Source organism: Triticum urartu, chromosome 7A (genome assembly GCF_056163025.1).
Source record: "Triticum urartu cultivar PI428250 chromosome 7A, HENAU_Tu73, whole genome shotgun sequence".
In the NCBI taxonomy this organism is placed as follows: domain Eukaryota; kingdom Viridiplantae; phylum Streptophyta; class Magnoliopsida; order Poales; family Poaceae; genus Triticum; species Triticum urartu.
In genome coordinates, this window is record NC_141879.1 from 54,246,099 (window position 1) to 54,257,949 (window position 11,851).

General features: G+C 44.1%; 1 protein-coding gene across 7 annotated transcripts; it reads left to right on the forward strand.

Moving 5' to 3' along the window:
* Positions 1 to 376: 376 nt before the first annotated feature.
* Positions 377 to 6,361, forward strand: LOC125519801 (uncharacterized). Of its 7 annotated transcripts, none has more exons than XM_087533170.1 (10): positions 377 to 1,503; positions 1,797 to 2,017; positions 2,112 to 2,280; positions 2,365 to 2,409; positions 2,489 to 2,533; positions 2,612 to 2,670; positions 3,178 to 3,244; positions 4,842 to 4,991; positions 5,351 to 5,438; positions 6,026 to 6,361. In XM_087533170.1, the coding sequence occupies exons 2-7, from the start codon at positions 1,995 to 1,997 to the stop codon at positions 3,206 to 3,208; spliced, it is 372 nt and encodes a 123-aa protein (XP_087389296.1). In that variant the 5' UTR covers positions 377 to 1,503; positions 1,797 to 1,994; the 3' UTR covers positions 3,209 to 3,244; positions 4,842 to 4,991; positions 5,351 to 5,438; positions 6,026 to 6,361. The 7 variants fall into 7 exon arrangements, with proteins under 7 accessions (XP_087389296.1, XP_087389291.1, XP_087389292.1 ...); XM_087533165.1 differs by lacking the exon at positions 3,178 to 3,244 and having other exon boundaries at positions 377 to 1,257; positions 1,357 to 1,503; XM_087533166.1 differs by lacking the exon at positions 3,178 to 3,244 and having other exon boundaries at positions 377 to 1,257; positions 1,362 to 1,503.
* The last annotated feature ends 5,490 nt before the right edge of the window (positions 6,362 to 11,851 follow it).

Here is an 11,851-nt window from a genome sequence, read left to right on the forward strand (position 1 = left end):
GATTGAGTGATTTAAGGTAAGGTTAATTAATCTAGATTTTATTTTTAGAGATTGTTCGTGATTGACTCTACATTACTAAATAATTTGCGCTAGTATGGAAAGTTCTGATCTGTTCAGATTTCTTTCGTTGTGTAAGAGAGTGACGCGAAAATAAACCAATAAGGTGGAGGGGGGGACAAAAAACCAGCGAAGGTAGGAGGAGGTACCAAAAAAACCATGGAAGGTGGGACGAAAATAAACCATATGAGGCTACCAACTGCTCCATCTCTATTCCTAATGGAGCATTTGGTAGTCTCCGCCGGTCAATTTTCGTCCCACCACTTTCGTCCGGTTCTTTTTCGTCGGTTAACCTTCGCCCACCTCCCACCACCCTGTGCAAAACCAAAAAAAAAGCATACGCCACCATCCGTCTCTCGATCCACCCGATGCGGCCGCCCTATCTCCCTCGTCTAGCGAAGCAACGCCGCCCCAATCTCCCCGCTTCGCCGCCGCCGCCCCCCGCCTTCCACTATCACCAGCTCAGCCACCTCCACCCTCCTCTACATCGCCGGAGGAACGGGCACACCTGGCGCGCCGCCTCGAGGCCGCGCTCGAGCAGGTGAGGAGGGAGTCGGTGCGGCAGGGCGCGGCGCTGGACGAGCTGAGGCGGCGGCTCGAGCGGCGGCGGGCGCGCGCGTACGACACCCCCTCCTCTCGATCCAGATGCGACCTCTCTCCCACTCCGCCGCCACCCCTACTGCTCCGCCGCCGCCCCCTTGATCTGTTTCCTACATCGATTGTCAAGAATGCCCCAGCCGCCATAGCCTCCGCCGCCGATGTCCGGCTGAGACGCGCCAAGGAGATCTCGCGACTCCGCCATGTTGGTGAGTACCCCACTTGACGTCTTGCTCCAGCCCCCCGCGCAGATCCTCTCCGCCGCCAACGAGCGCTATTCACCGGCCAGATTCCATCGGAGAGGAGGAGGTTCACCGGCCAGATCCTGATCCTCCTACCACCGCCGCGTCGCTGCCCCAATGCTCCACACGATGCGCCGCCACCCGTATCCCAGAAAATTTTCGATCCAATCTTCGTCTCGCTGTCTCGTCTCACAGCATGCCGCCTCCCCTTTTCAAGATGGGGAGCTCGAGCGACCTCGAGCAACTACCACCGCCGTCGTCACGTATGGCCCTGCGAGCTCGTACAGCGTGTGCCCCGCCCTCCCTCCTCCGCCCCTGTCAGCCACGAAGGCTATGCCCGTCTATGGATTCTCAGTCTCAGGTGAGCTTCCCTCGTTCCATTTGATACCCTGTATTCTTCCTGGTTTGGACAGCGTACAGTTTGATTTGGGCCCCTGCGATTTTTATGCATGAACTTTAGAACAGAAAAATGAATCTTGAGGAATGGGTTTACCTTCATGGAGATAATTCAAGGGTGCAATTTTCGGATCCACTCTTTTCTTGAATGGCAGGGAATGCTCACCTTAGGCCCTGTACGGTGGTCGGTGGGTAGCTTGACGTTGTTGAGGTACGACGGCTGAATCTGAGTACTACTACTTTGCTTGTGCGCTTGCGTGGTGAATTGAATGTATAATTTTTTTCTCCTGACTACTGTTTTCATTTCCGAATAATGGTTTTAAATGAACCAAATTGCCTCTGTAAGGTAGTTGATATTTATGTAGCTTCAAGCTTTCATTTCTTGTGCCTGAGGATAGTAGTTGTTTGTGTAGCTTCAAGGTTTATTTTCTTTTGCTTGATGATAGCAGGGTTGAGTAGATTATTGCCACACCCTGATATGGCCGGTCGTCCTTGAATTTTCAGGCTCTCGAATATTGTTGATCGAGTCAATGGATGTTTCCTAGTTGCTCTTATGGTGAGGATCAGGTACTTCTCTTCGACGATGATGTCGCCAACACAGCAGATGTAGCTTGTGGATCCCACGGCATGACTCAGATGTTGACAATGAACCGGACTACCCGTTGTAATCTGAACACCTAAAGAAGGTTCCTATACTCCTCCATGTTGGTTAACATTTGCTTCAGGTTCACTGTCGTTGAGTTATTTGTGTTATTTTTCAAACAAGCTATTACCAACTTATGTTGCATGTGTGCTACTAAATTTATCTTTGTTAATTAGGATGATGTTCAGGTCAGGGCAGGACTTGAGGGAGGGCGTGGTTGTTGGAGGACGCCGCCGCCGCCATCACGGAACTCTAGGGTCAGGGGGTGGTCTGCGGTCAGCGAGGACCGGCAAGGCCATGTCAATCGTTCCCTACATCACGGATCATCACAGATATTTACATTCTGTTCGTTTTCTGAATTTTTCTGTTCATTTCTGTATTTCCTGATCGTTTGTATGCTTCACCTGTCCTGAACATCGTTTCTTGCAGCGAGGAGCGGCGCAAGGCCGTGCCCTATATCACCGAACATCACAGGTATTTATGTTCTGTTCATTTTTCTATATTTTTCTGATTGTTTGTATGCTTCACCTGTCCTGAACATCGTTTCTTGCAGCGAGGAGCGGCGCAAGGCCGTGCCCTACATCACCGAACATCACAGGTATTTACGTTCTGTTCATTTTTCTATATTTTTCTGATCGTTTGTATGCTTCACCTATCCTGAATCGTATGTACATAGGTATACAAATACAATGTGAGGGCGCTGGACGCACACTCATTGAGAGGGACCTCTGCCAGGTACGCAATGTTGTGTGATGAAAGACTGTCTTGCTCGATTGATCCATTGAGTTTGTATGTTTATTAAAAAAAATTGTACATTGCACGTGATCGGGTGTTAATTTTATCTACACCTGTAAAATGTGTGTTGTATTCATTACCACTATTTATGAACTCTCTATTTGAACTATCAGGAATCATTGAACTATATGGTATGGATTAAGAATTTAAGATGATTGTGTTCGTTTTGATGTTTCTGTGCTAAAGTGCCTGCAGGCAATAGGAAATGTTATGTTTTCTCGATTCTTACCATGGTTAAACTTGCGGTGTATTTTCAGCTATTGTTATGTAGTCTGCTTTGCACCGCATTTATGGAGCTGGATTATTTACCTGTTTTCGTTAGCTTATGCAAGTTCGTTTGGTGAAGAAGATAGTTTTGTAGTTCGTTTTGTCGATGTGATTCTGTAAACTATGTATTGCACCTCGTATTGGGAACTTTCTCTTAGATTGATCGTTGGTTCTAAACAGGTGGTCCTCGTGCATGAATTGTTTATCGTAGTTGAGGTTGCACATAGAATGCGGAAATAGATCACGGGTACTGTATTCAGGTTTTCTGAATTTTACTGCAGTTGATGGTGCTTTTCCAGTATATTACAATGTTTATGGTTTAATCATAAAGTGTTGAGATACTAGACAGGTGAGAGATACACAATCAGGTTGTGGACTACTCTTAGTCTAAACCTAGGTTTAAATATTGTTCAGAATATAGTGGAATAGTATGCTAGATTGTCAGGTCTGAGGAATCATGATTCTGAATTTACCAAAAGAATTCGATGGCTTAGCTGAAATGGTTCGATCAAACAGAAAGTATACCTTAATGGAGGATCTTGTGTTTTTAAGGAACACTTGTGACCTTTCCTAGCTATATCAGTTAGGGATTGGTTACGAGCATATCTGAAATCATAATAGAAAACTGAGAAGATGTGTTGAGGATCTTTTTCCTACTACGCATGAGTAGTCTTTGCTACTAGCACTTTTAGCAGTGGAATGGATTTGGTTGTGAACAGTCTGATCCACCCAAATCTCAGTTTGCCTGACCATGCACCTGTGAAGCTTTTGTTCGAGATGGACGAGCGAAGACACGTCCGAACGACCGCAAAATTGTGGCAGAGGACGTGAGTGGCCAGGACCATTGCGAGCCGGGTAGACGCAGGCATGGTGAAGTGTGTTGGCAGAGCAGATATGGGAAGTTGGGCAGGGAACCAGCGGAGTGGCAGGCGTTGCAACGGAGTTCGGAGGACGTATCATGGTGGGAGGTGGGGCAACGTGGGTCTTCGGTCTGAAGAGTTATTTTATCAACTGTTTTTGGATATAGTTTTCTCAATGGCTCTGTCTGCAAGGGGCATGTTGGAGAGGCTAGGAGCAAGGATTTTGTAGTAGAGATATGGCCTGGGATGGAAACATATTTGGGAGATATGTTGCTGGGAACAAAGAAAATATTTACTTGTCAGTTTCCTATTATCTCTTTCTCTCCCTGTCTCATTGCACTTACATGTGATTTTAGCTTATGTCCGTGCACAAATTTTATCCAGAAACCAAAGATTAAAATCGCGGGAGAAATCTAAGCTATCGTGGATCTGAAACCGCCCCGCGATTTGCACGGCTCAGTAAATAGCGGGAGATCAGGCGATTGTGCCATTATTTCCTTAATCGTCGTTGCAAAAATCCCGGCCGCGATTCTCTCTCGCCCGCGATTTTAATCTTTGCCAGAAACCAAAAAGAAGAAAATGTTTAAACCTGTTGCTGGCATCTTAGAAGCCGTTGCAAGCTTCGACCATATGGACTAGCTTTTGTCGATTAAAAACACAGGTAGTTCTTGTAAGATACTTTCATCTATTCTCTAATTTACTTGCAGTATGAATTTTTCACCACATTGGCTTTTGGAGAAAATGCTTGCTTGAGAATTTAAGAGTTGAATGCTCGAATGACAGATTATGAGATACTGAGAAAGGAAATATTGCCTTTAGTGTGTTCATTTAATGAAGTGATTGGCCTCATTCGCAAATAATAAATAAAAATGAAGTTATTGGCCTCTTTTCTATTTGTTGCCCCATTTTTATATTGACATTGGGCATTTAGATACAACTAAAGGTGTTTTTGTTTTTTTTAAGATTTGTATTGTTCTTATGCAGAAATCAGTCGACGCCATTGCCCAGGTCATGCTCCCAGCCTGCACCAAAAATTCATCCGCCAACGAGTGGGATTGATATGCAGTAGGACGTCCATCTCAAGCATTCTCGGGATATGGCCAAACTTCTGTCCAGGCCGCATGGTGGAGAGAGGTAGAGCTATGAAGAAGGTTTTGTGATATATTTTTTGTTCTTTTTGTGGATTTGGGTGTGCTTGTAGTGGTGTAATCAAAATTAAAGAAGGTCCACTTAATGTGCATAATGTGAACATACAAGGTGAACTCACGACTACTAAACATAATATCTGGCAAGAAATGCAAAATTTACTCTTTAGATTGAAAGATGATTTGCTTATATCGCATCTTGTCTTTCCTTTGCCACTCCTTGGGTTTGATATGGATCCAATAAACCATGCACAGTTCTCTAATCATACATTTATATAATTGGGCTGTTTGATACAATGTGCAATATGTGTGGCATGCCTAAATATTTCCCACTATGCTTTATCTCAGGATACTCAACTTTGGAGGACAGTGTCTCAATGGCGATCAATTGCGGATTCTTATTGAAGGACTGGCGACCATACAAATTTGTTAACAGGTGAATCACCATTACGACTTATTCCCATCCTTCATGTTAAAGAAAAAAAATACAAGTTGATTGGTCTTCACTCATACTTCATTGTGATGGCAAATAATTAGCATCATCTCCTTTTAATGACAGTGAAATGCTTTATACCAAATAAGCATGATATTTATTTATTTTCTCAATAGTTTTTTATGTACCATGCTATTTATGCTATTCAGACTACGTTGGCTCTGTTTCCATTCATAACCTTTTCTCACCTTCCATTATCCCTACGGTTATTCTTTTGTACAAAATCTTATTGTGTCTTCATAGATGAATTCTTAACAGAATTTGCTAATATATGTTCAAACTATCTGCGGTTTGTGACCCAGTTTTAAGAAATGAAGGCAAAATGTATGTTCCTCACGATTTACTACATGTTTCAAAAGAGAAGGTGATTTAGACCTTTTCAACTTGCTAAGTTTATCTTTTTGTGATATCAAATTGGGAATGGCTTATTCTATGGTTTTTAGCATGTTTATAGAAAAACACAAATTTTTACTAGACTTCAGCATTCATTATTGACGACTAATACAAGTCATGCATTTTATTGGTATTAGTTTTCAGGGAATATGGTACCGCATGATGGAGGATGGTAGAAAATCAGATCTAAGTTTGCACCAAATGTGACTTTGCCTTTGTCATATGGAAATGTCTCACGCCGACGCTATATCTAACACTGACATTCGGCGACGTTTTGCGCCGTTACCCTCTTGGGAGCGTTGTCATTGAGCTCGGGGGTCGTTGTTTGTGCCTCGGCGAGGTGTTAGGCTTGTTCTAGGCTCATGTTGTATCTTTTGATCTACTTTGTAAGGGGACCTCTTCACAATATTGTATCGTTCGGCCGTGTACTTTGGTTCGTTGCTTAAAGCAGGGCGAAAGCCTGTTCCGAGAGAGGGATAAGTGCCAATCGGCCAGGTTTCTGATCCTGGCGCATGTGCTAAGTACCGAGTGTTGGTGCTTCCCTAAGGGGACGATCAAGGAGCATAACAAAGATGTAGTGACAAAAATATAGCGGCATAGTTTATTAGATCCGATGGCCTGATGGAGAAGGATGAATAGAGGAGAAAAAAACCACATGTATATTAGCGAGGTGAGTGTAGAAAGAAACGTCTTGAAAATAGGAAATGAGGAAGGCAAAAGTTTCCTCTAGATAGAAAAAGAAGACTAATATTGGGGTTCTCTATATAACAATAGTAAAACAATGTGTGGTTACATAATATTTATATTATCCAGTGACAACATATGTACATTTAATTGCTTTGGTAAGGAGGGTATGCACACCTTTTCCTAAATATTAGTATATTTGTTTATCCGTATTATTGCTCGTAGCAACGCACGGGCATTTTGCTAGTTAGGAGTAGAAATGAAGGGAGGGAAAAAAAACCAGCGAAGATGGGAGGAGGTACTAAAAAAACCATAAAAGGTGAGACGAAAATAAACCGTATGACGCTACTAACTACTCCATTAGGAATAGAGGTTACCTTATCCGTCCATCCCCATCCCACCCCTCTCACCACACAACACTGCCATCCTCCTGCCGCACGCCCCCGGCCGTCCCCATAGCGCTACGCGCCGACCACCGTTGTTGTTGCCTGTTGCCCGTCGGTAAGCCTGGTCCCTCCTCCGGTCCTCCCTGCTGCTGCTGCGTGCTATCGGCGTTGTCGTCGGTGTTGAAGCTGCTGCTGCTGCCCGTGCATGCGTGTTGTTGCCGAAGCTGCTGCTTCCCGTGCGTGCGTGCAGTGTAAATGGACCGATGGATTGGTTTAGTTCTTGTTGTATTCGGTGCTGAAAATGGAAAAGGAGTTGAGCCCCACGGGTAGGGATCCCAAAGAGCGGCCGATCGTTTGTTGGTTACATGTGGCTCACTTCGGTAAAAAAAATGCCGGGCCCGAGATGCGATTCGGTCAGTCGGTCGTTCGTTAGCTAGGTTGTGTTGTATGCATGGGTCCTGTCGACTATTCAATATTTATCAAAGGTCATGAGGAAATGTTTCATGGATGATGAAGTTTGGAACTCATAATTTTTTATGGTATTATTCAATATATGTATTGTTGATTGATGCCTAGGGTTGACTTTAAGTCTTATGGGGCTCCCTATGTGATATGATGTTCTTGATGGAAGATTCCCGACTGTTGTTGTGCGAGTCATTTCTCCTTCCTGTCCTTGTGCTAGACCTTGGTAGTGCACTAGGGGAAGGAGGAGTAGCGACCATCACCGAAGATCAAAATATCAGCGAGGGAGTGTTCATCATATATACACCAACATTACACTACTACAAGAATGCCTAGCAGTGGCGAGCGAAAAAGCCTAGTAGTGGTGTTCAAGGCTCTCAGGGGCACCCGCCACTGACCTTCTGCCACTGATAATATGTCATCAGTGGCGGGCGGCCACCAGCCAGTGGTGGCCCATCAACAGTGGCGAGCACTCTCCACTGCTCGCCACCGAAATTTTATGCAGCAATGGCGGGTACTTTCCGCTGCCCACCAGAAAATTTGGTGCCCGCCACTGTTATTAATTGATGTTATTGCACCTGGATCAGATCATCAGATTGCATGGGATACCTAAATTCTAGTTTTAACATTGATCCACATATAAACACCACATTACAATATGTCTTATTAATAAAAAGTGGTACTTATAAAGAAAATATAACAATAAACAAGTATATGTCGCTCATCACACATAATTAATGGTTTCACGAGTTGTTTAGGAGTGAAAAGAGTGTCGGGCGATGTTCAACACAGAGAACGTTAGTAAAAGCTACACATACTGCATGAATTACTAGTGGATGAAACAAACGGGGACGAACGGGGCGCCTGCTCTGGAATCGGAGATTTAGCCTCTTGAAAAACCCATTGAAGTACCTCACCCTGCATGGGTATGGTGGTTGGACTCAGACCCGACCAGATCATTAGCCTCTCATTCGGGATCGCCTCCGTTAGGATGTACACCGCGAGGTCATTGAACCGCCTCTTTGCTATCTTCTCCATTGATGGAAGAGAACACTGGGTCATTGGAACATTTCTGACCCAAGATAACATCGCCTCCTCGAGGTGTCTTGCCCGATACTTGTCCCGCGTCCACATATAGTGTTTCTCCATATCCGCCGCAAATACGCCCTTCCACAATTCTTCTCGCGAACCCATCTGTTATTTTTACCACATAATAACATTCAAAATATATACATATAGAAGAGATCACAAAGTAAATATATATACATATAAAGTAAACATCACAAGGTAACAAGCATTGTGTCATGACATAATGTAATGTTTGACATTTTCGTACAAAGCATATATATATCCATCCTTCCACCATAGTTTGATGTTTAATTCTCAACTCTCGTTCTTCTTGACTCTCTGCCTCGGAGTATAACATCCCCTTATCCCTCACTACATGGCGATTGATTTTATTCGTGAGCACCCTGTGAAGGCGCTCACACTCTGTCCAAAAGTGAGCTAGCTTAACTTCCTTCTCATTCTCTTCGGACCATATCTGTAACATTAAATCACTTCTCATAACTGGTCCCGTGCGCACATAGTCATCCATGAGGACCATGGCATAGTAGCCAGACATGTGCACGGTTTCGTCTTTCGATAGTTGCTGGTAACAGAAGCACAAACAAGTTGTTCTTTCAGTACTCCTCTGCCAGTTCTTCACATGGCATACACATCTATACAAATGGTCAAAGCCCCTTGCAGTACTCTGATTGAGGCCGTAGTGACAAGGAATGGTGCAACTATCGATGATTTCATCTATGATACACTGGTAATTGGCACCAAGGTCAACACGCATGAGAGGTTCATGGTTGGCCTGGACGTGGAGTATACAACCGACCGACCCGAATCCGGTCCACAGCGGGCTGTTGTGCCTAGTGTACCAGATTGTGAACCAGGAGGATGAATCTATGTGGCTGCAACATTCTTTGATGAGATGTTTGTAACTGTGGACATCACGAGGGATAACACTTTGGTGAACCATTGGAGTTTGACAGTCAGAAACCAACTGGGCATCACGAGGGACATCAATATGTTGAACCACCGACCCGAATTCGGTCCACAGCGGGTAATTGTTCCTAGTGTACCAAATTGTGAACCGTAAGGATGAATCTATGTGGCTGCAACAATTATTAGACGATGACAGGATGATGTTTGTAATTGTGGACATCACAAGGGACAACACTATGTTGAACCATTGGGAGTTGACGGTCAGAAACCAACTGGACATCACGAGGGACAACACTATGCTGAACCATTGGGGGTTGTCAGTCAGAAACCAACTGGACATCACGAGGGACAACACTATGCTGAACTATTAGGGGTTAAAAATCAGAAACCAACTGGACCTCCAAGGTTGTATTCTAAATGGTAAGCCTAAAGTGAACAATTTTCGGAATCCCTAAACATCTTTCAAGACCGTGATTTCTTATCAACTAATTCGTTTTTTTAAATTACAATTTTTTTTAAAAATTGGAACATTTTTTCAATTCGGGAACGACTTTTGAAAAGTGGAAAGCCTTTGAAAAATCCAGACATTTTTTATTAAAAAATATGAAGGAATTTTAGGAACGGGATAGTTTTCATACATTCTGAACAATTTCTGAAAATGCAAATATGTTTTGGAATTTCTGAATATTTTCCGATTTATAAACCAATTTTGAAAATAGAAACAATAAATTGCCGTTGTTGTTGTTACCGTTGCCATTATTATGGCCACCTCCACCATTGCCGTCATCCCCACTACTGCCTCGTGGGGTGTCATGGGTGGATGTTGCTTCCCGCTTGCGTGTGGGAGCGTTGGCTGCCGGTGGGTTGTCCGAGCACACACCACCATCCTCTTCTGTATAGTCTTCCTCACAATGCTGGGGTAGTATGAAGGCGCACTAGGGACATGGTGTCTGTCTATTTATCCACACAATTATAGCATGAATAATAAATATTTACCATGAACAAAGAAATATGATAATAACAATGTTCATACATGATTTCATAATATTGTCGTGCATGCCTCGGGCCTCTCTCTTCCTCTTCCCGCAGTTAAGGATGATGGCATGCTGATCAGAGCAAGGAGTCACCTTGTGCACCATGCTCGCCTCAACAAGCATATTCCACCATCTGTTATCTGCCATAACCTTACTTAGACATGCAGATCGCCCTCTCCTCTTGTTGCCATATGTAAACAGGTAGCCTGAAAATCGCAAGTCAATGAGTTCACATACTTCCAGCATATCTCGGAAAGCAAGCATCTGACTTTCCACGCGGGGTGTTGCGAACAAGTGCTAATGCACCCACATAGGCTTCATTGAAATCACCTAGAACACATCATTTCCTATAAAATATACATGTTCTCTGGCCTTGGCTCGCCGTATACGCAAGTCAATCTCCACATCAATGAACTAGCTAGTCACTACCGGACTCGCGGTCTATGCCTACGGCCACGGGCCGTCGGCATAGGCCCCTAAGCCGTCGGCATAGATCTATGCCTACGGTTGCCGTCGGCATAGGCCCGTCGGCGTAGATGTCGTCAGCGTAGTCTTGTCAGACCGTCGGCATAGTATAGCCGTCGGCATAGGGGCCTATGCCGACGGCCTGACGTCAGCCGTCGGCATAGTATAGCCGTCGGCAGTGTTTTTCATCTGACGGCAACGGACGGCGCCGTCAAAAGCGCTGACGAATCACGCAATGCCACGTTGCAGAGCTATGCCGACGGCAATGCCGTCGGCATACCTCTGCCACGTGGCAACCCCTGGTACTCCTGGTGGCAGGGCTATGCCTACAGCAAAGCCGTAGGCATAGATGAATCTATGCCGACAGCTTTGCCGTAGGCATATCTATGCCATGTGTCATCTCCTGGTTCCTCCTGGCAGCAGGGCTATGCCTACGGCAAAGCCGTCGGCATAGATTTTCAGCTATGCCTACGGCTTTGCTGTAGGCATAAAAAGTCTATATTCATAATAAATAAGACAAGTGATATTGCAAAAACTGAATAAAAGAAACTATATTCATAATAAATGAAGCATTGCAATTATTTGGCCTGAATAATAAACAATAGACTTTATTAATATGAATGTCAACTACAAGCATTCAGGAATTACACTTAGAGGAAAAGGAAATAAAAGAAGAAAGGAAAAGTCCTAAACTAAACCTATACTAAACTATCTACTTCATCTTCTGCTTCTTTCTTCTAGTTCATCAACCTGCAAAACAAGAAACAACAAATAGGAAAAACTTGATTAAGGTTAAAATGTAGCATTCCCCTTATGGAAATGCCTTTGCTGTAGGAGCTAGCACTTAGGAGTTTGGAAACATTAGTCAAACCCCAATCAGATTAAGTTGATAAAAGAAACATTAGAAGAGAGCCAACACTGCATAAATGGAGCCAAT